At 38.8% G+C, this 27,981-nt stretch overlaps 1 protein-coding gene and 1 long non-coding RNA gene across 5 annotated transcripts in view; one reads left to right on the top strand and one right to left on the bottom strand.

The window, feature by feature from the left end:
- CAP2 (cyclase associated actin cytoskeleton regulatory protein 2) overlaps positions 1–27,981 on the bottom strand; it is a 134,284-nt gene that overhangs the window by 68,462 nt on the left and 37,841 nt on the right. For all 3 annotated transcript variants that reach the window (XM_073877608.1, XM_025891109.2, XM_025891108.2), the window contains exon 4: positions 10,501–10,578. In XM_073877608.1, the coding sequence (XP_073733709.1) occupies positions 10,501–10,578 (78 nt within the window). The remainder of the gene's footprint in view (positions 1–10,500; positions 10,579–27,981) is intronic.
- On the top strand, positions 819–10,606 carry LOC141370096 (uncharacterized). Of its 2 annotated transcripts, none has more exons than XR_012373838.1 (3): positions 819–959; positions 9,134–9,306; positions 10,471–10,606. It is a non-coding gene; the product is annotated as an uncharacterized lncRNA (long non-coding RNA). The 2 variants fall into 2 exon arrangements; XR_012373837.1 differs by lacking the exon at positions 819–959 and adding an exon at positions 7,091–7,861.

The following is a 27,981-nucleotide window of genomic DNA, read 5'->3' as shown; positions in this document are numbered from 1 at the left end:
GCGACCTTTCTGATTTTTTTTTTTCCCCAGCAGATTTATGGTGTCTAGCAACCAAATATTTAGCTTTACGATGGAGAATGGTAAATAGTCAGGAACTATTTTATTAAAGATGCAAAGTGATCCCAACACTTGACGGAACGGAGAATGAAACATTTCCCTGGCCATATACAGAGTTCTGGCCTTGATGGAGAATTTGCCTTCAAGGCAGTCTGGAATGGAACAAACTTCGTATGAAATAGTTGATAAAACAAAGGACGTTATCCTTCTTTATTAACCTTTACCCCTCAGATAATCCCCCAAATCCCCTGTGTGTGATAACCACCTCACTTCCTTTGGGCAGCCATTCATTATCTAATTCATGTCTTACACAAAGAGAGATGAGCTAATGTGCCTTATCAGATTAAAAAAAAAAGTCACCATGAGTGATGTCCAACAGAACAGGATCTTAGCAAATCCTTTCTGCCTCCAAAGTCCTGCGTTTCTAAATACCTTTAAAGCTACTAACCCATGGTCACAGCTCACAGGCCCATTCACAGCTTTATGTTGCTAAAACAAACAGTCTGGGCAGAAGAATGACAGAATTACTCTCCTTTCTGATTAACCTCCTCTCTGCATCCTGATAAACTAATGATTAGCTTTCCTGTTGGCATTCAGCACTGACTGGGTAGCTTCAGGCTGTCAAGTCAAGCAGACCCTGATGATATCACACAAACCTCTTCTCCTTCCCTCTCTGGTGCTTTATTTTTCGTGAACCAGCATCTATATCCAGCCTTCACATGCGCTAGCTGGGCAGCCGGGGCGGGGGGGGGGGGGGCGGTGTAATTACCAGGGTAATTTTCTTGCCATGGAAAGGCTCATACGGAAAGCAAAGGCTTCTTTTTGCCCCCACTTCTCCACCTACAACATGAAATACAACTCAGAAAGCTGCTGGTTACAAGAAAGCAATGCCAAGGGGACCAGTAAGTAATCGAGTTTTACCTGATCTTCACAGACTGTACTTGAGCACAGGTTTTAGTTGGACTTTAGTCTATACTCTTCTCCAGAAATTAAAACCATATATTGCCTTTGGTTGCCTTTGAGTTGGTAGTGAAGAGACAACCGGTCCATTTAGCAACATCAGTAAAAGCAGAAACATATGCATATTTATGAAGTGTGAATATAGAATTAATTAGGAAAAGGCTGTACAGTGAGCCTCTGGTTAGATTCTAAAGTTCTCCTCTGCTCAGGTCATGGGGAGATACCACTACTGAGTATGATACAAAGGATAGAAACTTTTTATCTTTTATTTCTCTTCTGGGTTTTTTTTTTTTTTCTATTTTCAAGGTAAATGTAGAATTGCATATTTAAAAGTCCATTTGAAATACTTGTTTGGCACATATTAACAGCGGTTACTCAGCAGAATATTTTCTTGATATCTTGATTTCTCAATGTCCTCAGGGGGAAAAAAGACTTTATAGCAATATTTTAAAGCAAGCATTCATTTTATATTAGGACCAGAATTACTTTATTGCATTATGTTATCTGTCATATGCTCCCTAACAATAGAACTTAGCAGCACTAATCATGGCCAAATCTCTCAAGAAAATCCAGCAACTTCGATTGAGCAACATGGTGACATTTTCTGGGCATGGACTTAGAGAACACTTGAGAGCTTGGCTTTGCTCACTCGTTTGCTTTTCTTTTACAATTTCCAGACCTGCCACCAGAACCACCTAATTCACCCAAGGCATGCTCTGAGATCAAAGTCACATAACTGTTTTGCTTGGCATTTTAAGATATTGGACCATAATTTGACACCTTGTAGTTAGGGTAAAACACTACAGAGGCAAAAGGGATGAAATCATTCTAATTAAAAAAAAAACCTTAAGATATTTGTACACATGTATCTATCTATATCTGTATCTCTCTCTATATATCCAGATACAATAAAAACAAATTCAGCTGTTGGATTTGAAGGTTTTCTTGTCCTTCTCTGGATGGTTACTGGGGGATTAATTTGGAAAAATCCAAATGGCTATTTAGAAAGACAATATTTTTCCACTGAGCTAGACCTCATGTTAGCCAAACCAAGTTACCCATGCTGGCAGATTGGCTAGATGCCCACCAAACCTGTGAATTCTTCCTTCCTGGCATACAGGCTGATGACATTTCCCAGCATCCCTTGCAGCTAGGAATGGCCACGGAACTGAATGAAGGTGGAGGTGACATATGCCACTTCCAGGCCTGGCCCATCAAACTTTCCTGGGAATGATCCAGCCTTCTCATTCCCAATTCAATGGCTGAGGACCTATAGGAGGTGGGACCACAAGATAAAAGAAACCTGGATCCCTGAATGACCGTGTAGAAGACTGTCAGCCAAAACCACCAGAGCAGACCTTATGTGAGCAAGAAAAAAATGTCCACTATGGTATGCCTCTGAAATCTGGGGACTATTTCCTAAAGCAGTTGGATTCCCTTGACTAACACCGAATTCTTCTACTCAGTCACCTGACACTCCCATGCTTTTTCTCATTTAATCCTCACAATACCTCTCTGAAGGAGGAATGATTATCCTCATTTTATTTTTTATTTTTTTAAGTAGGCTCCACACCCAACATGGGTCTCGAACTCACGACCCCAAGACCAAGAGTTGCATGTTCTACCGAACAGCCAGGCAGATGCCCCTCCCATTTTAGAGAGAAGGAAACATGGGCTGAGTTTAACTGTGTCTTCCCTCAAGTAGGCAACTTAACATGTTGGTTTGGTTAGAATGGCTGGGTATAAATGTAATGTGGGCTTTACCAGATTAGTTTGCTGGTGGTACTCAGGAAAAGAGAGTAGATTCTCCAATTTAAGGAGATGCTGATGAATTTATTTTTCTTACATTTGGATTTGCATTGCTAATGAATAGATCCAAGTCCAAAGTTTCTACTCCTGATGACCCTCACAAATTAATATGTTTTATAAAAGTCTCAAATATATTTATGCTCACTAGCAATCTGGATCTGTCATGCACCAATTAATTATCTAAAGTCCTACGGTTATTGCACTAAGCTTTCTTGCTTAGTTTAAGATGAAGAGGATATTAATAAATTAGAATACTGCTCCATGCATTAGAAAATCCGTTAAGGGAGGGGCACCTGGGTGGCTCAGTCGGTTAAGTGCCTTCGGCTCAGGTCATGATCTCAGGGTCCTGGGATCGAGCCCCGAGTCAGGCTCCCTGCTCAGCAAAGAGTCTGTTTCTCCCTCTACCACTGCCCCTCCCCCTGCTCATGCTCACTCACTCTGTCTCTCTCTCTCTCTCAAATAAATAAATAAAATCTTAAAAAAAAAAAAGAAAATCCATTAAATGAGTGCTTTGAGCAGAGCGCTGGGTGGGGGCATGCATATTCACTCATAGATGGAGGTATGGCCAAAGGAGTCTCTTATCTCCCTTCCCTTCTAATTTTCAGACTGTATAAACAATGAAAGGACAAACAATCTGTTCTAGATTCCTGCTCTATACACAAGAAGGTACTATTTCCTTTCCAAGTCCAAATAGAGATAGAAAAGAAGAGCAATGAGAAGAAACTCTCTCTTGCACTTCTGGAAGCATAAAAAACCCAGACTTCCTAGTCTTTTCAAAAGAATAAAATCCACAGTGGCAGTCAATGACCATAAATCATCTTCTCTGACATTGGAAACAGGGTTAATTATTTTTCTCCATGTACTGATGCACATTAATTCCATTTGAACACACACACACACACACACACACGCACACACACACACATACACACACACACCATTTCATTGTCAGGTCTTGGTAGCATGAGAAATGTTGGAGAAAATAAGTATATGTGGGAGGGAACAAGAATGCCTACTGTAGTTACCCACAGCAGCTGCAGTTCACCATACTGCTGCTTCCCATCTGCTCCTGCAAGTTAACCGGGGCTAGAGGTGGTGGGCCTGGGAGGGAAACCTCCTGGGAACTCTGTGATGATAGCCTTCCTTGGGGGTGATTGATGCCCATGCATGGCTTCAGAGGCACTGGTCTACTGGAGATTACATTTTTCAGCTCAAGGCAGAGTTTTGGGGTCACCCCGGCTGGAGATGATTAAAGATCATGTTTCACATCTCTCCCAGGTGATGTGCGATGTTTCAATGCCAAAAAACCACGTCTCCTAATTCAAGTGAACATCTTCTAAGGTTTTATTTTGACATGCATCTCCTATAAATGACTGTGCAGAGTGGCTCTTCTTGCATGTGGTGGCTGTGAAAAGGACTTTGCATGGTAAGGGAACAGGCGCACATCTAGGTCTGGTGGCCAGGTCATTAATGTGTCACTGAACTTCATTTTTCATGCTTGTGAGTTAGAAATAACATATTTTCCCTATAACCACCTGTTGTAAAAATAAATGAGTAGTTGAGGGTGCCAGGTTCCCTTGAACAATTCTGCACTTACAGAATGGGGGCCTGGCTATTTTCCACGTGAGACTCCTTCCCTCAACTGGGAAAAGGCAGGCTTGATAAACTGTCACTAAAATTCCTAGACAACAATACTCTAAGGACTAGGCCAGTCTTCTGTCCAAAGATTATTTTTATAAATTACAACAAGAGGAGGGAAGAAAAGCATGAGATGTTCTGCCCATGTTTTATTACTTGTTCTGTATCATGAATGTTGGAATATATCAACGAGCGGAAGGCTTTCAAAGTGCAAAATGTGATGACTCATTACATTAGTCCATCATGAAATCGGTCTTATGGATCAAGAAAATGGACTAGAAGAAAAATATCAGAATGCAGTGCATCTGGTAAAACAACTGTTGTTTTGTGAAACTGGTGGTGAAATAAAATATACTTTTTCTATGGATCATGGTTGAAAATTTTGAAAGCCCTTATGTTAGAGAATATAAGAAACATGTCTCTCAGTCCAAAGTAAGAGAGGAAATTTGAAAATGGATGTCATCATTATCAATCAGGGCTGCAGACACACCTCTTATTCTGCTTTTCCCAAGAGAGATGGAGGGGTGAGCGTAGAGGGGTAGGAGTACAGACAGGGAAGAGAAAGCAAATGGCAGGGAGGCTTCATGCTTTGGTCTGTGGCTCATGGCCTTATTAAAAAACCCAATTAATTAAAGTCTGGCAAGGAGAAGGGAATGAAGGCAATCTGTATTAGTTTTCTATTGCTGCATAACAAATTACCACAAACTCAGTGGCTTAAAACAACATCCGTTTATCACCTTACAGTGTTTATCGGTCAGAAATCTGGGCAAGGCCAAGCCAAGCTCTCTGCTCAGAGTCTCAGGGCTGAATTGAGGTGTCAGCCGTGTCCCATCTGGAGCTTGGGCTCCGGGCTCATGTGATTGTTGTTGGGATTTAGTTCCTTGTGGTTGTAGGACTGAATTCCCTGTCTTATTGTTGGCTGTCGGCAGGGGTCCCTGTCAGTGTCTAGAGGTTCTGACAACTTAGTAGCTCAGGTCTTCGGAGCCAGCAAGAGAATCTCTCTCCAGCCACCACGAGTCTTACATGACAGAACAATCACAGGAGTGATACCCCATCACCCTGCTCATAACCTAATCAAAGGAATGCACACATCCACATCTTCACAGGTGCCACCTATACTCAAGGGGAGGGGATTATACTGGGTGTGTCCACTAGGCGGTGGGAATCTTAGAGTCATCTTGGAATTTTGCATATGGCAGTTATAATCCACCTAAAGCAACAACCATCAAGCATCTTGAACAGCCTAAAAGATATGTGCAAGTGCCTTTTCTAAACTGGTGTGTCAGCCTTCTGCAGGACATAAATACATGTCCCTCTTCAAAAAGCCTCCCTGGTCAATTAAGTTTGGGAAAATGTGGGTTTCATAACATTCAACATATTTCTTTACTGAATAGAGTATGGGATTTCCCCAAACATATTTAGCCCAGAAATTTTTTTTTTGAGTTTGTGCTAACGAAACTCACATTATTAATATTAATATTCCTGTAATACGAATATTATATCAGAAACAGTTGAATGATTGCTCTTGTATTGTCATTTTATTTCCTCTGTGATGACTTTCCCCATCACCTTTGTCTATGAGATCTCTTCTTCTCTGGATTTTGGTAACACTAATGGTTTACCTTACTTGATTGGCAGTTTGCTGATAATGACTTATAATAAAATACTTTTACTTTCTGACGGTCACCCCCTACTAAATGTAGTCTCTTTGAAGGCTGGTACTCCGGCTTCAAGCCATCGTGTAGAGCACTGGAGACAGCTGTGCAGTATGAAGCATGGTGGCTGAGATTTCTGGGGACAGGGGTTATATGGGGGGGCAACTCGTCAGCTTAAGGACTAATGAGCAAACCAGTTACCCTCTCTCTGAACCTCTCCTGGCTCACCTTTAAATCAAAAGTATTGCAAGAGATGATTTCTAAGATCTCTTCCCACCCAATAATCAAGCTCTGCCCCATCTCATGGGTGTCTTTATGGTGCCTGGCCCATGGTATGCACGTGGTAAATATTTGTTGACTGAATACTTTCAAGCTTGCATTGTTGTGGGTTCCTGTATTCTATCAATGCTGTTCTCTGTTGTAGGAGGTGGCTAGCTTCCAGCTGCGCAGGGCGCTCACCTCTAATTTGGGCATCTACCTCATACAACCCCCAGGCTACAACTGACCAGTAATGTTGCTCTCACCTTGCCTTTTGCTTCTGCAGTGTAAGTGCGGCCTCTTCATATGGGATAGAAGGCACCCCTCTGGGAGGTCCACCTGCCCTAAAAGATCTTCCTTCCCAATGCCTGAAACTCCTATTAAAGATTCATTCTCTACCTTTTTCTCCCGGAGCCCTATTACTAACTCCAAGGAAATAAATACAGGAGTCCTGATTTAGTAACTCACCCAGTAGAAAGTAAGCCACCTTGTAATAGCCATGCAGTGGCGGCAAAACGTAAACCACTGCTGTTGTGAGTCACTAGGATTTTGGAGATGTCCGTTAACTACAGCATAACCCTGCTTGCTTTGAAACAGAAATGTCAGGAGGAAAGAACAGGAGTTTGATATTTGACTACTACAGGATTTTGTGCTTGTGAGGATGTTAGGTGGTGTTGTCTAAATCCTTGCTACTCACAGTTTGGCAACAGATGACCAGCATCACCATTACCCAGGAGCTGGCTAGAGATGCAGACTCTTAGATCCTACCCCAGATCTACTGAACCAGACTCTGCCCTTTCACAAGATCTCCAGGTGATTCCAAGGAAGATTAAAGTTTGAGAATCAGTGACCTAGAGACAACTGGAAATGAGAACCTGAAGCATCTAAAATAAATTTGAGCTAGAGGTGTAACTGAGTGCAATCCACATTCCACAGGTTTCTCAAGTGTGGTCCCTGGACCAGGAGCATCACCGTCACATGGGAACTTTTTAAGAAATGCAGATGCTTGAGCCTCAGTCAAGAGCTACTCAGTCAAGAGCTACTCAATCAGAAACTATCGAAGGGGCCCCGAAATCTGTGTTTTAACAACCCTGGATATGATTCTCATACACATCAAAGTTTGGGAGCTACTGCCACAAACCAGTGAATTGAAATTATAGGAGTTATTATTCTCCTGAAAGAAGGAAGAGAGGAAGACGTGGATGGTTATAATATCGTTCCTATGAGAAATACCACCTGTTTCATGGCGATTTCCTTTACGCTGCATTTTCTAGAATGCACATGGGGAAAATCATGGCTTGGCTGAGGACTATTTTCACCACTGTGCTGATGACCTCTCCAATCTGCTTTTCTATCTAGTAAAAGTACTAGGACGGTGCTGTGGGTAAAGATGCAGGGAACAGAAAGGGAGGCAGACATCCAAAAATGGCTTTGCATTGTGCCAACCTGAGCCTGCTGGGGTTTACTGCGCTTGGAGCACTGTGGTGAGTGCTATAGAAAACACTTCCTGGGTACGAGTCCCCCTTTTATCAAGAATGCAGGAGGGTAAGAAGGGGGAACTGCAGCGGCTACACCCAAGAATCTGCACAGTTACATGCTAAGCCACACGTGTCCCAAACTGCAGCTCATTTTGGGATGCCATGGTTCCACTCTATTCATTTGTGTGCTCACTTGTCCTAATTCACCCAAAATTTAATGAGTGACTTTTATGTGCAAGGCCTGCAAGGCCAATGGAGAGGTCTCTTGTGTTTAAAGAAGGGATTGAGAGGGGCACAAGCCAGGAAGGTCATGGTTCTTCCCTCCATCTAAGACTCCCAGGGATGCACTGAAGTCACTTCTCCCACTTTAATCACAGAAAAGCTGGGCTAAGGCTGTATCTAGAATGCACCGCACTGTGATTTTCCAGTTTCACTTGTCTCTTTTGCCAAGCAGGGGGTGAGGGGGGTGCGTGGGAAAGCAGGGATTGAGAAGGCCAAGGAGGAAAATGCATCCAGAGCAGAACACACAATCTCTCCACCCTTACCAAGCTGCCTGCCTGGGCTGGGTGCTGACTCCCCATTTCACACGGGGGAAGTGGTAATCCGTGGCAGCTCTGGCTGCACGTTTGAATTACCTGATAAACCCACAAAACTCTCAAGGCCAAGACCACTCCTCTGACCAATTAAACCAGACCCTCCCGAAGTGAGATCCATGAGCTGGTACTTAAAAAAAAAAAATGTTCTGGGTGATTCCACTGCACAACACCTGTTCTAGGGTCTCAGGTCTTGCCCCTTTATGGAGCTGAGCTTCCTCCCCTGAAAGTCAAAGTCTTAGTTTCTCAGGATTTTCCACAAAACTTTATCAAGTTCAGGAGTTTGTTTTAGAATTTAAAGGGAGCTATTAAATTTAAGCTATTATATTATAATGAATATCCAATTAGCTTTTTTAATTAATTTTTTTTCCAAAGATGATGTACGAATTTATCACCTATCACCAGCATAGCATGACACTTCCCACATTCTTAACATACGACATTGTCAGACTTTTCTGCGTTTGCAATCCCGCTAAGAATGCTGTGGTACTTCACTGGGGCTTATATTAATTTTCTATTACTGTGCAAGAAATTACCACAAATGTAGTGGCTTCATAACAACACAAGTATATTATTTTCTGGTTCTGAAAGACAGAAGTCCAAAATGGGTCTCAAATCAAGGGGTCAGCAAGGCTGCATTCCTCTGAGGGGTTCTCAGGTGAATTTGTTTCTTTGCATTTTCTAGCTTCTACAGGCGGCCTCATTTCTCACCTTGTGGTCCCTTCCTCCATCTCCAAAGCCAGCAGCATGACGTCAGATTTCCCTCTGACTCTTCTGCTTGTTCTCTTCCACGTATAAGGATCCTTACAATTACCTAAGGCCCACTCCAATAATCCAGGATAATCTCCCCGTCTCAAGGTCAGCTGATGAGCAAACGTAATCGCTCTTTTGCATTGTAAATCAACATAATTGCAATTTCTGGGGACTCCAATTATCTTTTAGATAGTTTGTCACCAAACTTCAGATGCAGAATACTTAGTCAAAAGAACAATTCTCCTTTTTTTCTTATTTAACAATGTATGCTGGTTATAGATCTACTTTTTATGAATAATTTCGTTCACTACACAATCAGCATGGTCAAAATATTGTTATTATGGAGCCTTGGTAGAGAGTTTGATGTTGTTATTTACATGACACAATGTCTGTAGTTTGGGCCGGGTGGGAAGTTTATAATGGCCTGGGGAATGGTAAGGACCCCTGCCAACCACCACTTTGCTCTTAACATCCATTATTATGTTTATGTTAAAGTTTACTCTGGGCCTTATGTGGAAATGTGATGGTAGGTTAAACGTTGTTAGAAAACTGCACTGACTCTCTCTAAATGATCCACATACACAATACATTTAAGAAACACTGACTTAGCTTATCCATGCTAACTACAAAATAGGAGCTAATCAAATTCATACATGCAATTTATAGATGATGATAGATGTGAATAAGTTTTGATAACAAAATAGCATAAAATGTGAACTAAAAGTTAATAGTAAATGCTTCTTTGGTTATAAAATGGTTGCGAGACTAGTAAAAAGAACAGGCTACATTCTCTTTTATGGCTAATATTCCATGGTGTGTACACTAGATAGATACATGTGTGTATTGTCTATCTATCCATCCATCCATCCATCCATCCAGTTATCTCTCTGATCACATCTTCTTTATCATGGTGACAGAGGGTAACTACACTTAATTGTGGTGAGCACTGCGTAATGTATAGAATTGTCGATTCACTATGTCACACGCCTGAAACTAATATAACATTGTATATGTCAACTATACTTCAATAAAAGAAAAAGAATAGGCTGCAGATGACATAAATAAATTGACCTTTTAAACAGGTGATGTCCACTGTTACAGTATGAATTTGACCATTATAAAATGATGAAGCAAAAGAAATGTTCCATACCATGTCCTGGATAAGAGATAGACGTACGTGCTATATATCTCATTTCGGGGATGACTCTCACAGTGAATGGTTCTGCTGCTTCCTTGTTGTCTGTCTTACAAGTATTGCCCATTGTCTAGGCAGCCCCGCCTCTCAAAATACACTCTCACCTCTTGGGGTTGTTGGTACTGAGAAGCCATCAGAAGGAAAGTCCGCTGAGCCTGGAAAGCGCTATGCACCATCTCCGCCTGGGAACCAAGAGGAAGAGGGAAGTTCAGATGTTTGAGCTTCAGAACAAAGGGTGACCATATGATCCAGCAATTCCATCCCTAGATATGAACCCCAAATTGAAAACATATGTCCACACAAAGCCTTGCTAATCGATGTTCGCAGCAGCATTATTCATGATAGTCAAGATGTAGAGACAACCAGAATGTTCATTAAGGGATGAATGGATAAACAAAATGTGACATATCAATACAATGGGATATTAGTCGGCATTAAAAAGAGACGAAGTGCTGATATATGCTACAATGTGGGTGACCCTTGGAAACATGCTGAGTGAAGGAAGCCGGTCAAAAAAGACCACATGTGTATGATTCCATTGATATGAAATGTCCAGAATAAGCAAATCTACAGAGACAGAAAGGACACTCGTGGTTGCCTGGGGCTGGTGGGAGAGAGGAATAGAGTATGAGGTTTCTTTTGGGGGTGATGCTGGAATCAGATAATGCTGGTGCTTTCACAACTTGGGGAATCTACTAAAAACCACCGAATTGCTCATGTTAAAAGAGTGAATGTTATTCTGTGGGAATGACATCTCAATAAAGCTGTTAAAAAATGTCTGAGCCCCAAATGCAATTGTTTTCAAAGGGTATTTCTCCTGCCCTTGTTCGCAGCGTGCCCAAACCTCTTCTATGCCTTCTAGTGGAAAGAACGTTGTCCTTTAAGTTGTCCCCATAAACATATGCTCCCTGTGAGCCAGTGGGTTCTACAACTATTCATTAAGACAGATCTAGAGATTTCAGCGCTGAACTCCCCCACCCCCAGAAAGGAGTCATGCAGGAGGCAATGTTTCAAATACATGGAATCATATTTTATCTCCTTACCCTCTACTTACTCTTCACTATTAATTCTTTACTTTTTCAAATTTAAAAAATTACAGAAGAGTACCAGGAAGAAAATAATTCCAAATTTTTGGAATTACCATGCACAAATGACCATTTTGGCACGCTTTTTCTAGTTCTTAAGAAAGTTCATTCACACAGCTGTTTTCATAAGACAAAGCATAATGATTTAGAATAATTTTTAAATGCAGAAAGTTACAAATATTAAGGTTTAAAAAAATGCCTCACAATCTAGAAATAATCTTTGTTAACAATAGATGAACATCACTGCACCACCTTTTAAGATATATATGCACAGAGACTTCTAAAAGATTGGACCATACCCGAGGTACTATTTTTTAAAATAAAAAGTATTCATTTTAATTATGGTTGAATAGTAAAGATGAAGGAGAAGGAATAGGTAAACTTAAAAGTTTCTGCACTATAATAATTATTATGCTCTAAATGATCATTCCAAGGTAAACATATGTATATGTATATAAAATATTAAGAGATTGGAATAATTATGTATTTGCATTTTAAATTACATTGTCTCATTTTAGACAAATTTACTGGCAAAGATGAGAATATAAGTACATTCCTACGTTTTTGCCTATCTCTGATGCCCTCTCTTCCATATTTTTTAGTTATTATTTTTAATTTGCTCAATTAATAGTTCATATGCTAGCTAGCTGTAGCATGAATCCACAGACTTCAGGATAGGTTCTACATTTAAACACACCTCGTGGTTTTTACCAGTCATTTTACCATGATTTCTCTATTTCTGGATTATTCTGATTTTTTCTGATTTTTTTAATTGGCTGAACCTCATTATCAATTCTTTTCTTCAAAGAGATCTCAAAGTCGCTTTTAGTTCTTCAGGTTTGGAACGTCTCCCTGTTGTCTTTCTATTTTAATAGTATCTGGGCTGAATATAACTTCGTTGGGTAATGTTCTTCATCCATTTTCACATAACATGGCACTAATGTGCCGAGAGAAATCTGAAGCCAGCTGGGTTTTTTTTTTCTCTCTTGCAGAAAATTGGCTTTTTCTAGTTTGACACCTGAAGAATTATTTCTTTATCCTTGGGGTTTAACAGCTTAACCATGATATGTTTGGGTTTTGAGCATTCTATATTATATCTGCTGGAGTAGGTTTGGTTCTTCATTCATTTCTAGGAAAGTTTTCTTGTATCTTTCAAGATACCGCTGTTCCATTTGTTAGAATCTCTATTCAGGGACTCTAATTATTATCTTCAGATCATGTAATATTTGAATGTCTTCATATCTTTTAGATTCTCTCTCTGCCTTCAATTTGTCTTTCATCTGTATTTACTGTGATCATATGAATACTGTTCTCTATTGTGAGTTAACAGATTTTCAACAGGATCTCTTTATGTTCATTCACCCAATTTACATATCATTTCTGTATGAATGTCGTTTTTGTTCTTGATTTGTTAGACCTTCGATTTCTTTTGCATTTCACTCTTACTGTTTTATCACCTTGTCTTTAAGCTCTTTAAAAATACATTTATACTCATTAATTCTGAGAGTGTAAGTTATACTCTTACTAAGCCATTGTGATGAATCTGTTTCTGTTCCTTGTGTTTCATTTTCTTTGAGTATGAGCCCATGCCTTACCTTCACATGCAATGTTCCTTTCTGATGGACTACTTCTAGCTGTCATGAAGGTGATTCCATGAGTCCTTTGCTACCATATTGCAGGTTGGTTTATCTTCCCTTTCAATCAAGGGTTTGTGCTCTATCAAACTCTTTAAGGGCATAATGGAATGGGACAGGAGAGGGACGGCTCAGTGAGGTGATGTCCAGTCTTTGAGAATTTGGGTTCTACTCAATCTTCTGGGAATATCTTGAATATCCTAAACCATGATTTGCTCCACATCTTAGCTGTTGTAAATAATGCTGTGATGAACATGGGGTGACTATGTCTTTTGGAATTATTGTCTTCATTTCCTCTGGATAGATACCTAGATGCGAAATTACTGGATCCTATGACAGTTCTATTTTTAATTTTTTGAGGAACTGCCATACTGTTTCCCACAGTGGCTGCAACAATTTACATTCCCATCAACAGTGCACAAGGGTTCCCTTTATATCCACATCCTTGGCAACACCTGTCATATCTTGTTTTTTTGGATAATAGCCATTCTGACAGGTGTGAGGTGATATCTGGTGGTTTTGATTTGCATTTTACTCATGGCTAGTAATGTTGAGCATCTTTTCATATGCCTGTTGGCCATGTGTATTTCTTTGGAAAATGACTGTTCAAGACCTCACCCATTTTTAAATCAGATTGTTTGTTTTTTTGATATTAGGTTGCATGAGTTCTTTATATATTTTGGGTTATTAACTCCTTGTTCGATACATCATTTGCGAAAATCTTCTCCCATTCAGTAGGTTGCTTCTCATTTTATTGATGGTTTCCTTCACTGTGCAAACCTTTTTAGTTTGCTATAGTCCCACTTATTTATTTTTGCTTTTGTTGTCCGTCCCTGAGGAGATAAATCCAAAAAAATATTGCTACCACTGATGTCAAAGAGTTTACCACCTTTGTTTTCTTCTAGGAGTTTTATGGCATCAGGTCTTACATTTAGGTCTTTAATCCATTTTGAGTTTATTTTTGTGTAGAGTGTGAGGAAGTGGTCCACTTTCATTCTTTTGCATGTAGCTGTCCAGTTTTTGCAGCGCCATTTACTGAAGAGACTGTCTTTTCCCTATGGTATGTTCTTGCCTCCTTTGTCATAGATTAACTGACCATATAAGTGTGGGTTTATTTCTGGGCTCCCCATTCTTTTCCATTGATCTATGTGTCTGGTTTTGTGTCAGTACCATCCTGTTTTGACGATGACAGCTTTGTGATATAGTTTGAAATCCGGGGCTGTGATACCTCCATTCCTCTTCTTCTTTTTCCACATTGGTTATTCAAGGTCTTTTGTGGTTCCATATAAATTTTAGAATTATTTGTTCTAGTTCTGTGAAAAATGTCATTGGTATTCTGATAGAGATTGTGTTGAATCTGTAGATTGCGTGAGGTAGTATGGATATTTTAACAATATTAATTCTTCCAGTCCATGAGAAGAGTATAGCTTTCCATTTATTCATGTCATCTTCAATTTCTTTCATCAATGTCTGATAGTTTTCAGAGTACAGGTATTTCACCTCCTTGGTTAAATTTATTCCTAGATATTTTATTCTTTTTGGTGCAGTCACAAATGGAATTATTTTCTTAATTTCTCTTTCTGCTACAGCATTATTAATATATAGAAATGCAACAGATTTCTGTATATAGATTTTGTGTCCTGCAAATTTACTGAATTCATTTATTAGTTCTAATAGTTTTTTGGTGTAGTCTTTAGAGTTTTCTGTATAGTATCACATCATCTCCAAATACTGACAGTTTTACTTCTTCCTTTCTAATTTGGATGCTTTTATTTCTTTTTCTTGCCTAATTGCTGTGGCCAGGATTTCTAATACTATGTTGAATAAAAGTGACTAAAGTGAGGGGAAAGTGACTAGTTTTTGTCATTCCACTTCATTAACATGTTCTGACATTTGACAAATTTTCCAAAATTTTTACTGAAGTGAGCACCTTAATCTTGTTTCTAATTTTTCTTGTTGTATCTCATTCAAGGATTTTTTTTTTTTTCAACTGAGAAAAAAAGCTTCAGGTCAAACCAAGATCCTTAGACCATTTCAATTTAAAACAACAAATTCAATCATCAACATAATAAAATGTCTCATGAATATTTAAATTAGGGTATATTTTCCATTTGGAGTATACCATCTCCTCTTTTATTTGTCCTGGAACTCTGATTGCTGGGATTATGTGCTCAAAATCTCAAATTTTGGATGCTCTTTAAGGAGGAACAAAGAATTTTCAATATTTACTCTCCTGGAGGCCATTATGACCTTATGAATGTAAAGTTCTGAGCTGTGCGAATGTTCATCCATGTATCAAAATGTGTATTTTCAGTGGTTCAGTAGGACTTCTATCAGTCTCTAATGACCACAATTCCAAAAAGAAAACTATGAAATACAACTTTCCACAGCCTGGATATAAATAAAATAATTGCACTTCTCCTGGCCACAATAATATAGAGGTACTGTCCTCATCTATGACAAGCTTTGCAGAGTTGACGGAATTGTAGTTGCTGTGGAACAGTAATTTAGGATTATCTGACCTCTGTAGTTAAAACTGTTAGCTCTGAGGGGTATTGACAATATTTTTGTAGTTATCCTAAGATGAACACTATCAGTAGCTTTTTTTACTTTCCCTAGAAAGAATATTTAGTCTGGTGCTAGTAGAGTAATTTTCTGGTGGTCTGATTAGCACAATGGCCAGTTTCATTAATTAGAGTCCTTCCCCAAACAGGCTTTCACTCAACAAGAGGGGTGGAGGTTGGAGCAGAGAATGGCTCAAAACCTAGATACCTGCTTCAACTATCCCTTTCACTTTGCTTATGTAGAGAAATCTACAGAATCTACAAAATCTTCAGAAAGATTTAGAACTCTGGGCCTAATTAGCAGACTGTAAACCACATTCACATTTAACCTCATTGGTCCATGTTTCAAAGGATTTTCATTCCATACTTGAGATATTCTGATCCACCTGCCTCTACAGGAAAGTTCTGTGAGTCCCCTCAACCAGACAGCATCCTATTTAGGAGCAATTTTACTAAACCTGCTGAGTTCTGATAACTTGAAAGGGAGAATTTGGCTCACTCAGGCAGTTCAAAACATTGTGAAAGAAAAAGCCAAACGTAGGGATTTTCAGTAACAACAAATAATTGAGGGTTTTTGCTGAGTTTGTCCATCACAAGTGTGCAGGGCTCAGAGAGCCTCAGTGACCTTTGTGGGTGTATATGTGCATCTATCTACCCACAAGCACGTGTGTGCAGAGCGGAAAAGGAGACTTTGGTAAGAGTCAAGACTACACATTTTATTTAAACTCGATCAATTATCACTTAGGTAACCGGGATTCTTGCATAGATGGAATGGTGGACCACCTTGTTTTGTGCTCCTAGGGGACAGAGTAGGAGAATGAATTTTTGTAATCAGTTTAAAGCAAACCTCAGGACTAGCAGACACTAGCAAATATGACTTATTTCCATCTAATCCCTTCAGGAGAGAGCTGGCTCCCAGGGGAAGGCCAAATGATCTCTAAATACTCATCAAATCTTTGCATTGTTTCACTGGGAATGCTACAGGCAAAGTACTATGTGGATGAAAAAAATGAACAGGTAGGAGACATGGAGGAGGTGAAAAAGTACCCAGCCAGGGTACCTGTAATGAAGGGATTTCCAGATCTTCTGAAACAGTATCATTCTTCTTCCTGAGACCCAGACAGTGAAGGGAAGGGGGTCCTCCTCTTCTAAGGTCAGGGGACTGGGCATCTGCTCTTTGGGTGCAACATGTTGGCTTTATGAAGGTCATGGTCAATATCATCCCTATATTCCTCCCTAATTCATCTGCCAATGCCCTACATTTTACAATTAGAGATACTGTATTTTTAGATTTTATTCCTTAGGGGCCTCTAATTAGGGTCCTCTAACTCTAAAGGAGAAGTTCCTTGAGTTTCAGCCAACAAATACGTAAAGAGGGACCTGAGAGATGAAAGAAAGACAAGAAAATGGGCTGATGAAAAGAGATGCTAGGATGACGAAGACAAATATCACCACTTCACGATTTTGCTTAAAACAAATTGAAGATGTCTAATTTTGTAAAAACGAACATAGGCACCAACTCTATAAAGTCAGATTATGAAAGGCATCTGGGTGGACATATTAAGAACCATAACAAAGGTGTACACCAGTGATTCTCAACCTTAAGTGTGCATTATATTCACCTGGATGGTTTGTTAAAACAGATTGTTGAGCCCTGTACCCCAAGTTTCAGATTCAGTAGGTTTGAGTGAGCCCGAGAATACATTTGTAACACAAGAAGAAACAGATAATTTGAATAGGCCTATATCTGTTAAAGAATTTCAATTAATAACCGTTTAAAAATAGAAACCACCAGGCCCAGTGGGTTCATTGGTGAATTCTACCAAACAAGTAAGGAAGAAATTATATCAATTTTCTACAGTCTCTCTCAAATGATCAAAGCAGAGGGAATACTTCCTAAATCATTCTGAGGCCAGTACAACCCTAGTACCATTAATTTTTTAAAGATTTATTTATTTATTTTAGAGAGAATGCATGCGCAAGTAGGGGGAGGCGCAGAGGGAGAGAATCTTCAAGCAGACCCCCACTGAGCATGAAGCCTGATACGGGGCTGGATATCACTATCCTGAGATCACGACCTGAGCCTAAACCAAGAGTCAGACACTTAACTGACTGAGCCACCCAGGTGCCCCACATTAATTGATTTTTGAATATTGAACCAGCCTTGCATACCTGGGAAAAATTCCACTTGACCATGGTGTATAATTCTTTCTATACTTTTTTGGATTTGATTTGTTAATATTTTTTGAGGATTTCAGCACTTATGTTCATCAGAGATACTGGCCTGTAGTTTTCTCTTCTTATAATACCTTTTATCATTATGCAATGCCCTTCTTTATCCCTGGTAACTTTCGTCACCTGGAAGTCTGCTCTGTCTGAAATTAATACAAGTACTCTTGCTTTCTTCTGATTAATGTTAGCATGGTATATTTTCTGCATCCATTTATTTTTAATCTGTATGTGTCTTTATATTTAAAATGGCTTTCTTGTAGACAACATGTAGTTAGTTGGGTTGTGTTTTTTGATCCACTCTGACAATCTCTATCTTTCAATTGGTGCATTTAGACCATTGACATTCAAAGTGATTATTGCTATAGATGGATTAATATCTACCATATTCATTCCTGTTTTCCATTTGTTGTTCTTGTTATTTGTTCCTATTTTTGTCTTCTACTCTTTTTTCTGCCTTCTGTGGTTTTAACTGAGCATTTTAGATGATTCCACTTTTTCTCTTTTCTTAGCATATCAGTTATACATTTTTTTCCTTTTTAAGTGGTTGTCCAAGAGTTTGCAATATACAACTAATCCAGTCCACTTTCAAATAGCATTATACCACTTCACAGTAGCATAAATTCCTTATAATAACAAAATAATCTTAATCTCTTCATCTTGTCCTGAGTATCACTGCTGTCATTCATTTCATTTATGGATATATATGCGTATATATGATATATACATAAGCATACATAATTTAATACAGTTTCTATTATTATTTTGAACAAATTGTTACATTAGATCAATCAAGTATATGAAAAATAAGTTTTTATTTTACCTTCATTTATTCCTTGTTTGAGGTTCCTCTTTATATAGATACAAGTTTCTGAGCTAATTATATTATATTATATTCCTTTTCTCTGAAGAATTTGTTTTAACATTTCCTGCAAGGCAAGTCTACTGGCAACAAGTACCCTCAATTTTTGTCTGAGAAAGTACTTCTTCACTTTTGAAGGATAATTTTTCAGGATACAAAATTCTAGGTTGGTAGGTTTTTTCTCTTAACACTTTAAATATTTCCCTCTACTCTCTTCTTGCTTGCATGGTTTCTGAGGAAAGGGCAGATGTATCTCTTATCTTTGTTCCTCTATAGAAAATGTGTTTTCTTTTGGCTTCTTACAGGATTATTTTATTATTTTTGATTTTCTTTAATTTGAGAATGATATGCTGGGGTGTAGTTTTTTGGGTATGGATCTTACTTGGTATTCTTTAAGCTTCCTGGATCTGTGCTTTGGTTTCTGATATTAATTTGGGGGAAATTCTCAGTTATCATTGTTTCAAATATTTCTTCTATTCCTTTCTCTCTTTAGTCTCCTTCTAGTATTCCCATTATACATATGTTATGCCTTTTGTAGTTCTCCCAAAGTCTTTGGATATTCTGTTCTGTTTTGTTTGGTCTTTGTGCTCTTTGTTTTTTGAAGATTCTACCGATATATCTTTTAGCTCAGAGATTCCTTCCTCAGTGGTGTGCAGTCTACTAATAAGACCATCAAAGCCATTCTTTGCTTCTGTTACAGTATTTTTTAATCTTTAGAATTTCTTTTTGGTTCCTTCTTAGGATTTTTGTCTCTCTGTTTATTGTCCATTTGTTTCTGCATGCTGTCTACTTTTTCCATTATTGTACTTCACAAATTAATCATAGTTATTTTAAATTCCCAACTTGGTAATTCTAACATCACTACTATGTTTGGTTCTGATGTTTGCTTTGTCTCTTCAAATTCTGTTTTTTGTCTTTTGGTATGCCAATTAATTTATGTATGTATATATATATAATACATATATATATAATACATATATTAATAGCCACATATGATGTACTGAAAGAAATTGCTGTAAATAGGACTTTAGTAATGTAGTGGTGAGGCAAGATGAGGAAGTGTGCTTTAACCCTACAATTAGGTCTCAGTCTTTCAGTGAGCCTATGCCCCTGGACTGTGAACTTCACAAGGGTCTCTCACTTTTTTTTCCTTTCTCCTTGGATGGGACAGGGTGGCTACAGTGAGCTGGACTTTATTTCTCTTCCCTGTGTGGAAGACTAGAGCCAGCTGGAGTTGAGGATTTCTCTTTCCGAGGTCAGTAGGGCTCTGATAATACCCTACCAGGTTATGCTCTGATTAACTAGTTTCCACTGAGGACAGGCCTTGTTAAGAACAGAGTGCTCTGGCTAATTTCAAAATGCTTACTTTCCCCCTCCTCTTGCCAGAAGTCTGCGGGGACTTTTCTTCCATATTTACTATGGGAACCTCGTTGAAATGCTATGGGTATATCTCCCAATGTTGTGGGGGACTCCAATAACTGGGTCTTCCTGGAGTTCTTAACTCTCAGAGTTGTCTGCAGTGAGCTTGCAACAATCCATCAATTACAGTTCAGGTTGTTTTCCTACCCAAGCACTGGTTCCCATGGCAGTTTCACTCCTGAGTCTTTTCTCCACTAAGCTGGAATTCTGTGTATCACCTGTTTCTCTGATCCTGGGGACAGCAGTTTGCCCTGTGTCCTCCCTTCTCTTATAGATCCAAAAAGAGTTGCTGGTCTTTTAATCTGCTCAGCTTTTTACTTGTTGTTAGGATGGTGTGGTGACTTCTAAGCTCCTTACACATGGAACCAGAAACTAAAAGTCCCTCTTCCACCTTTTTTAAAGCAAAATTTATTCTGTTTAAATTTTCAGATATTTTTGAACTTCCAGCCCGTCCTCATCCTCTTGGTGACAGAGCACCTTCTCACCACCTACTATATTGATATTTACATGGGATTGCATATCAGATGTGTGTGGGACTTATGAACACAGAGGTGTTATGAACACCTACATGGGAAGGGCTTGGGGACAGTTATCTGGTGGAAAGGATGGTAGAACAATGATGTTGTGGGTGGTCACTAAGAGACTATGATAAAAACTCTACTTGGATTGTTTCTGTTTGTTAAAATAGCTAAATTTTATGCTTTTATTCTCATTACATGAGATTTTATTCTTTGTGCTTATCATTGTTATTTTTATCATATTTATCTTGGGGTGCTTGGAGGTGCTTATGGTGATTACTGAGGCAGGGAACTAAAGCAACACTCAAACTGCCCCTTTATGTCATCACAGCCAAGAATAAAGCATACAAGCATGGGATGTTTCTTCATTAGGACTTCTTTAGTTCCCATGGACCTTTGGTTATTCTGCATGATAAGTTTGGGGAACAGCCTTGTCTCTTCCCAATGTGCCATTAGGAAAAGGCATCAAGCAAGTCAGCTGAGTTGCCATTAATAAGGAAACATGTACATCTGTGTTTGTTAAAAATTGTTCTGAGGGCAAATCTGTTTGGCTAATGATGTAGTCTAAAGCTAAAAATAAGAACTGAGAAATCAGATTGACTATTTGTTGTTGAACCTCAAATTGCCACAGTGACACAGGAGAAGAGCCAAGCTTTGGCCCCATCATTTCAGTCAACAACCTAATGTCTCACCTGGACTACCTGTGCATGTCAGTGCCTGGCATGTGTCATTTGTCCTTATACATATGGCCGTCACAGATTACGGTGTTGATTCCAGCTTACCAAGGAGAAAACAGGACTTTGAACAAAGTTCTTATGAAATAAATATGCCATGATATCGATGGCAGTTATCTCTGAGTAGTGAAATTATGAGTGGCTTTTGTTCTCTTCTTCATACATTTGTTGTCAAATTTTTCTTCATCAAACATTAAAATTTTATTATCAGGAAAAATATGCAAAAGGTATAACTGAATAAAGCAGAAATTTATTATTGAATGTCACAATCAAAATGTATTTTCTGAGTACCTAGTAGGTGCCTGGGTGCTACCAAGTTTAAATCAAGGAAACGGGTCGTGAATACGGGGAATGGTTAATGAACGTGAGTGGTGTTAAGGTGCTAGTTGTATAGAACAGGCAACAAACATCCAGTCCTGAAAGGAATGAATTGTTGATATCACCCACCCACGACCGAAAAGGTAAGCTTGACAACATTTGGTTAGCTTGACAACACACAAGAAACATTCTCATTAAAAGGGAATGTATTCTTTTTTGAAGAAAAAATTTCTTTCTCTCTAGAACTCAAGAAGCACACTGCTTTGAACCCACTCATTTCTAGCTATCATTCCCATTCCCTTTAATGTGGCTCTCTGGCCCTTCAAGACAACAGGGCTCCCTAAGGCCTATGACTCAGCCACAGCTGCTTTTTTCAAGTATCCAGTGTGCACGCAGTAAAATGGAGTGTAAATTTACAGTCTGACTAGGGGAAGGAAGCAGTAATGTCACACTCCACTTATTTAAAAATATGTTGGCAATGCTCCATTAAATCATAAAGACAAGTTAATTTAAAGACTGGCCCACTCAAATACCAAACAAGTTCAGTCAATTTCAGGCTCTGCCTTTGTCAAAGTATATATCAAAAGGGCAATAATTTTATATTAGATAATTGTTATAAATTAGTATTTTTACTGCCCTTACAGTTGACTATTTTTCCCCCCAATAATCCCACTTTCATTGGCAGAGAAAGGAGGAATGCTTATTGAATAGAGCTAAATGGTTTTGCAGTCTGGAAAGCAAAGATGAGTAGGTAGATTAAGAATGTCAGTGTTAGACTACCAGGCACAGTTTATAAAAAAAGTAATCATTCAGGCACTGATAATAAAAGAAGTTTATTCTTCATTAATAGGATTGTTGCCTTGGCAACTTCCAACTCACATAAGTATTTACATAAACCACAGTGCACAGTTCTGACACTAGGGAACAGCTCCAACGTGTCCCTTCTTACATTCATGCCTGAAATCTTTTATTATATGGTTCAGCTGCATTAGTGGTCTCAGTTAAAGTGACTCAACACCCAACCCCACCCAAAACACGTCATACATCCAGTCCCAAAGAGGGAATTTGAATAAATTACTTGGTACGTCAAATAATATGTAAAAGAACTGAAGATGGTTTTCTTTCGCAAAAAAGGATGATTTATATGGGGAAGAATAGCTTTGCTTTTAACACTCTACACATCCAGCAGAGGGCAAAGTATTTTTAAAGAGTCAATATCATGAATATTAATATGCATTCAAATCATACCTTATTTCCCTAAAATTCTTATTTTCCTAGTTCATAATCATCACAAAATTGCATAAAGCACTTCAAGACACCATGAGAGTATGAATCAGTACTATGTGTGTGGGGGGGTGCGGGGGAGAGGGAGAAAGGGCAAGAGGAACATGAAGTATTAGGCAGTGCTTGCCATTGACCCATACTTCCAACTGTAGGAATTTTCTTTCAGAAAATAATTGTACAATAATAAAGTGATGTTTGTACAAGGATATCCACTGAAATTTTGTTTCTAATGGGGAAAAATTGAAAACAAGTCAAATGTTACTACTTTTTTAAATGATGATAAATGACACTAGATGCCCAGCCTTACAGGGATGGGACCAGCACAGGCATGCTCCCTCTTAGGCTCACACCCGAGGGCCTTACTTGGGTCACCTTAGTCCATGCCCTGCATTCTTGTATGTACATTATTTCACCTAAATACAATTTTGGTTGTTTATATCAATTATGGTGTAGCCATACAATGAAATACTACACAGTCATTAAAAATGATAATGTAAACTCCAACATACTGGCATAGAAAGAGGTCCAGAACATGTGGTCTAAATTAAACAAGCAGTGTACAAAAATAGAATGTGCAGAAGACTTTGCAAAATCTCTAATATAAAAACAATCACTGTAGTTTAAAAAAAACCACAAAAACTCTTCCAATAATCCACTGTTGCAGTTTATATTAAAAAAAGGCCAAAGATTTGAAAGAAAAACATTCAGTATTTCTCAAGGCATGGGAATAGGGGAAAAAAGAAAAAAAAACATTGTATGTTTAAATCCACTTGCTTTTCTGACAGGTATGAATATTGTTCCAAGTTTGTATTCTGCACAAAACCATTCTCCTAAATTAACTTTATTTTCAAATTCAATCATTGTGTAGCTAAAAAATACTTGGCAGATTGGCCCTTCTCCAAATTTTCTAATTTGTTTTTCTAACACTTAAGGAATCTAATGCATTTTACCAACATGTTTAAACCAAATCTTTTGACTTAGTAAGCCAGAACTGAAGTTAATGAGCCTTGGGTTTACACAAGTAAAGGGCAGTTGGTTGCTCTAAGATCACTCCAAAAAATTAGGGACAACAAGGTTATCCTTATTCTAGAATGCACTGTGACACTAAGCATTGTCCTCTCGTGTTATGTAAGCCATATTCTTATTTAACTTCCATGCATGTATATATGCCTCGTGTCTCCAAGTGGGTGATATGCTCTTGAAGACGAGGCCAGTGGGTACCTACATAAATGGGTCTTTATTACAACAGAAGCTCAATGACTACTGCTTAATAATGAATGACTTAAATTATTGGAGAGTGGTGTGGTGCAGTGTAGAGATCATGAACTTTAGATCTTCAGATAGGCCTGAGATGGAATCCAACTCTATCCTTTCCTAGATGCATGGCCATAAGCAAGTTACCCAATCTTTCTCCAATGTTGTCCATCTTAAACGGTTCTCCTACTGACCAAGGAATGTTTGTCAGTTGCTGTGCAAAGTGCCCCGCACCTAGCAGGCTCTCAACGAATGCTAGTTCTCTTTCCCCTTCTTTACATTGCCTCTTTCAAATATGGAAAATGAAAATAAGGCAGGGAAATAAGATTGATCTCTAGCAACTACAAAATTTAGCTAAGAACCAGATTAGGTTCATTCATCAACCATATCTAGCCAACATCATTCCATCTAGACTGAACTCTTACTATGAACACTCAACCGGTAAAAGGTCTTTGATTGACACCTGTTCCCCAACTCCCCACGGATTCCCAGGCACCCTGGACTCTTGACCACAGGGTGCCCTGCCCCCCAGTGCTCAGGATAGGTGGCGCCACCTGGTGCCTGCATTTTCTCTTCATTTGTCTTTTGTTGATTAGTGAACTCCCTTTCAGGCAAAACCCTGATTCCAAGATTTTTTTCTTCTCCTGTCAAATATTCCTTTTCCCCTCTTTTGATGATAACAGTAACACAGACATGATGCAAGAAGTTCAAAAGACATGTTTAGGAAGTAAAAGTTTTCAGTAAGTCCACGCCCCCCACCCCCAATGACCATTGTCAGCAATTCAATGAGTATCTTTTCAGACTTTATTTTTTATTTTAATTTTTTTAAAGATCTATTTATTTATTTTGAGAGAGTGAGAATGAGAGAGAGAGAGAGAGAGAGAGTACATGAGAGCGGGGAGGGTTAGAGGGAGAAGCAGGCCCCTAGCCGAGCAGGGAGCCCGATGCGGGACTCGATCCCGGGACTCCAGGATCATGACCTGAGCCGAAGGCAGTTGCTTAACCAACTGAGCCACCCAGGTGCCCCCAGACTTTATTTTTAATAATGCAAATCATTCTTAGTGTGTATACCACCTCTTTATTCTCCCTTCAATTTCTGCTCAGTTATCCTCAGAAAATTTTTTTTCCTGCCTTTGCAACTACTATTTTGCAGTTCATGTTACTGTTTTCCTACTTCATTTAACTAAAAACACAGTGAAAGAATTTTTTTTTCTAGCATTTTGCATTACATAAGTGCCGCTCAAAAAACATTTGGTTAAAGGTTTTTCTTTTTAATTTCTCATCTGTCACAGACTGATACTTTTGTAAAATAATAAAAGAGCCTTACTAGAAAAATGAAATGAAAAGCCCAAGTACAAGTCCTAGTTTTTTAAATTACCAGATTTAGTAGACTTAAAATTACTCTGTGGGATTGTTAGCAAAGTTTTCAAATCTTACAATTTCTGTCCTTTCTCACAGCAAACCTTAGCAAAAAGACTGTAGATCTCAGTGGTCTGTGTATTGCGCGTGGAAGAATATTCTTCTGTGTCTTTGCATAGGAATTGCCTTATATTTGCTTTGCTTATATCAGGTCTATGGGCAAATGTCTTCCAAGTTTCTAAGAACTAATTTACAAGTGAACTTTGGGGTGAGAGTCCCCGTTTCTAAGTTTGGGATGGTCAGTATTTTGATACATTGAGACAATCTATTCAATTTTTTACTTTTCATCCAGGTGTTTAAAATTATAAAAAGACAGCTAAAGACTCTTGGAACCCGGGAGAGTTGATTATTGGAAATACACTATGAAGTCCCATACAAAAATTTAATGTCCCAACTGGCCCCTTCAGACTCCACAAAGTCATTTCTCACCTGATCACTATCATTTTGAATGTTCATGATCAAAGGGGAAAGTAACATGCCAAAACCCAATCCAAACAAAGAAAACAAACAAAATTCTATTGATTTTTAAAATCTGGGCTTCAGTTTAAAATACTTATAGTGAAGTTCACAAAAATATCTTGTCTCAGATAGAGCTTGTGGGATTTTTATTGGCAGTAACTATAAGTCACTACATTGATGGATTTTCACATCCTTATAAATTCTCATTTAGACCTTATACCTGTCAGAATGGCTAAAATAAAAAAGACAAGAAATAACAAGTGTTGGCCGGGATATGGAGAGAAGGGGAACCCTTGTGTGCTGCTGGTGGGAATGTAAATTGGTGCAGCCACTTGGGAAAAGAGTATGGAAGTTCTTCAAAAAATTAAAAATAGAAATACTATACGCTCCAATAATTCCACCACCGGGTATTTACCCAAAGAAAACAAAAGCACTAATTCAAAAAGATACATGCACCCCTATGTTTATTGCAGCATTTACAATAAATAGCTAAGATATGGAAGCAACCTGTGTCTACTGATAGGTGAATGGAGAAAAAGGGTACATGCACACAGGAATATTACACAGCCATAAAAAAGGATGAGACATTTGTGATGTGGATGGACCTAGAAGATATTATCCTAAATGAAATAAGTCAGACTGAGAAAGACAAACACCTTATGAGTTCACTCACATGTGGAATTCAAAAAGCAAAACAAATGAATAAACAAACAAAATGCAGAAGCAGACAATACAGAGAACAAAGTGATTGTTGCCAGAAGGAAGGACAATGAAGGGATAGGCGACATGGGTGAAGGGGAGAGGGAGATACAGGCTTCCAGTTACGGAGTGACTAAGTCACAGGAATAAAAACACAACACAGGGAAGACAGTCCCTGATATTACAAGGTATCAGGACAGATGGGAGCTAATGTAACCAGTAGAGATGCTGAATCACTAGGCTCCACACCTGAAACTAGTGTAACATGTGTCAACTATCCTCAAATAAATTTGAAAAAAATTCTCATTTAGGAGCGCCTGGGTGGCTCAGTCATTAAGCATCTGTCTTCGGCTCAGGTCATGATCCCAGGGTACCGGGATCGAGCCCCGCATCGGGCTCCCTGCTCCGCGGGAAGCCTTCTTCTCCCTCTCCCACTCCCCCTGCTTGTGTTCCTGCTCTCGCTGTGTCTCTCTCTGTCAAATAAATAAAAAAATCTTTAAAAACAATTCTCTATTTAGCTTTTCTGAATGAGAATGAAGAGAATGAGGGAGGTATTAGATAAACTGTCAGGTCTATGAGAAATTCAGGATGTGAGCGTGTGTGTGTGTGAGATACACAAAAATCTACAGTCTATGTTTCTCCATATGTCACTTGCTAATTCATGATTTTAACCTTGGCCTTGATATCTTTTCAACTGTTGGTCTAGGATATTGTTTAATCTAAACTTTCAGCCATAGTATGGTCATGCAAACACTGGTTCAATAATTCATTAATGATTTGATTCATTCACTCAAACATTCATTTTCATTCATCCATTTAGCAAGCACTGATTAGCCATTCACTATGGGAAGGGTGCTAGACGCTGAGAGGGTCAGAGGAAAGCAGCATACTTCTGGACCCTTGTAATAAACCCCAGCACCGAGTGAGCCCCAAATTATGGGTAAACCATACTATCTTTTCTGTATATTAATCAGTTTTAACAAAATTGACTAACTGAAAGTCAAGTATCAATATTCCAAGTGCCTTAGGAAAGTGTTTTCCTGGGGCGCCTGGCTGGCTCAGTCAATGGAGCACGTGACTCCTGATCTTGGGTTATGAGTTTGAGCC

This window comes from Callorhinus ursinus, unplaced genomic scaffold (genome assembly GCF_003265705.2).
Source record: "Callorhinus ursinus isolate GAN/ISIS: 27379988/994484 unplaced genomic scaffold, GSC_fseal_2.0 scaffold26, whole genome shotgun sequence".
Taxonomy (NCBI): domain Eukaryota; kingdom Metazoa; phylum Chordata; class Mammalia; order Carnivora; family Otariidae; genus Callorhinus; species Callorhinus ursinus.
This window is presented reverse-complemented; position numbering and strand designations above follow the sequence as displayed.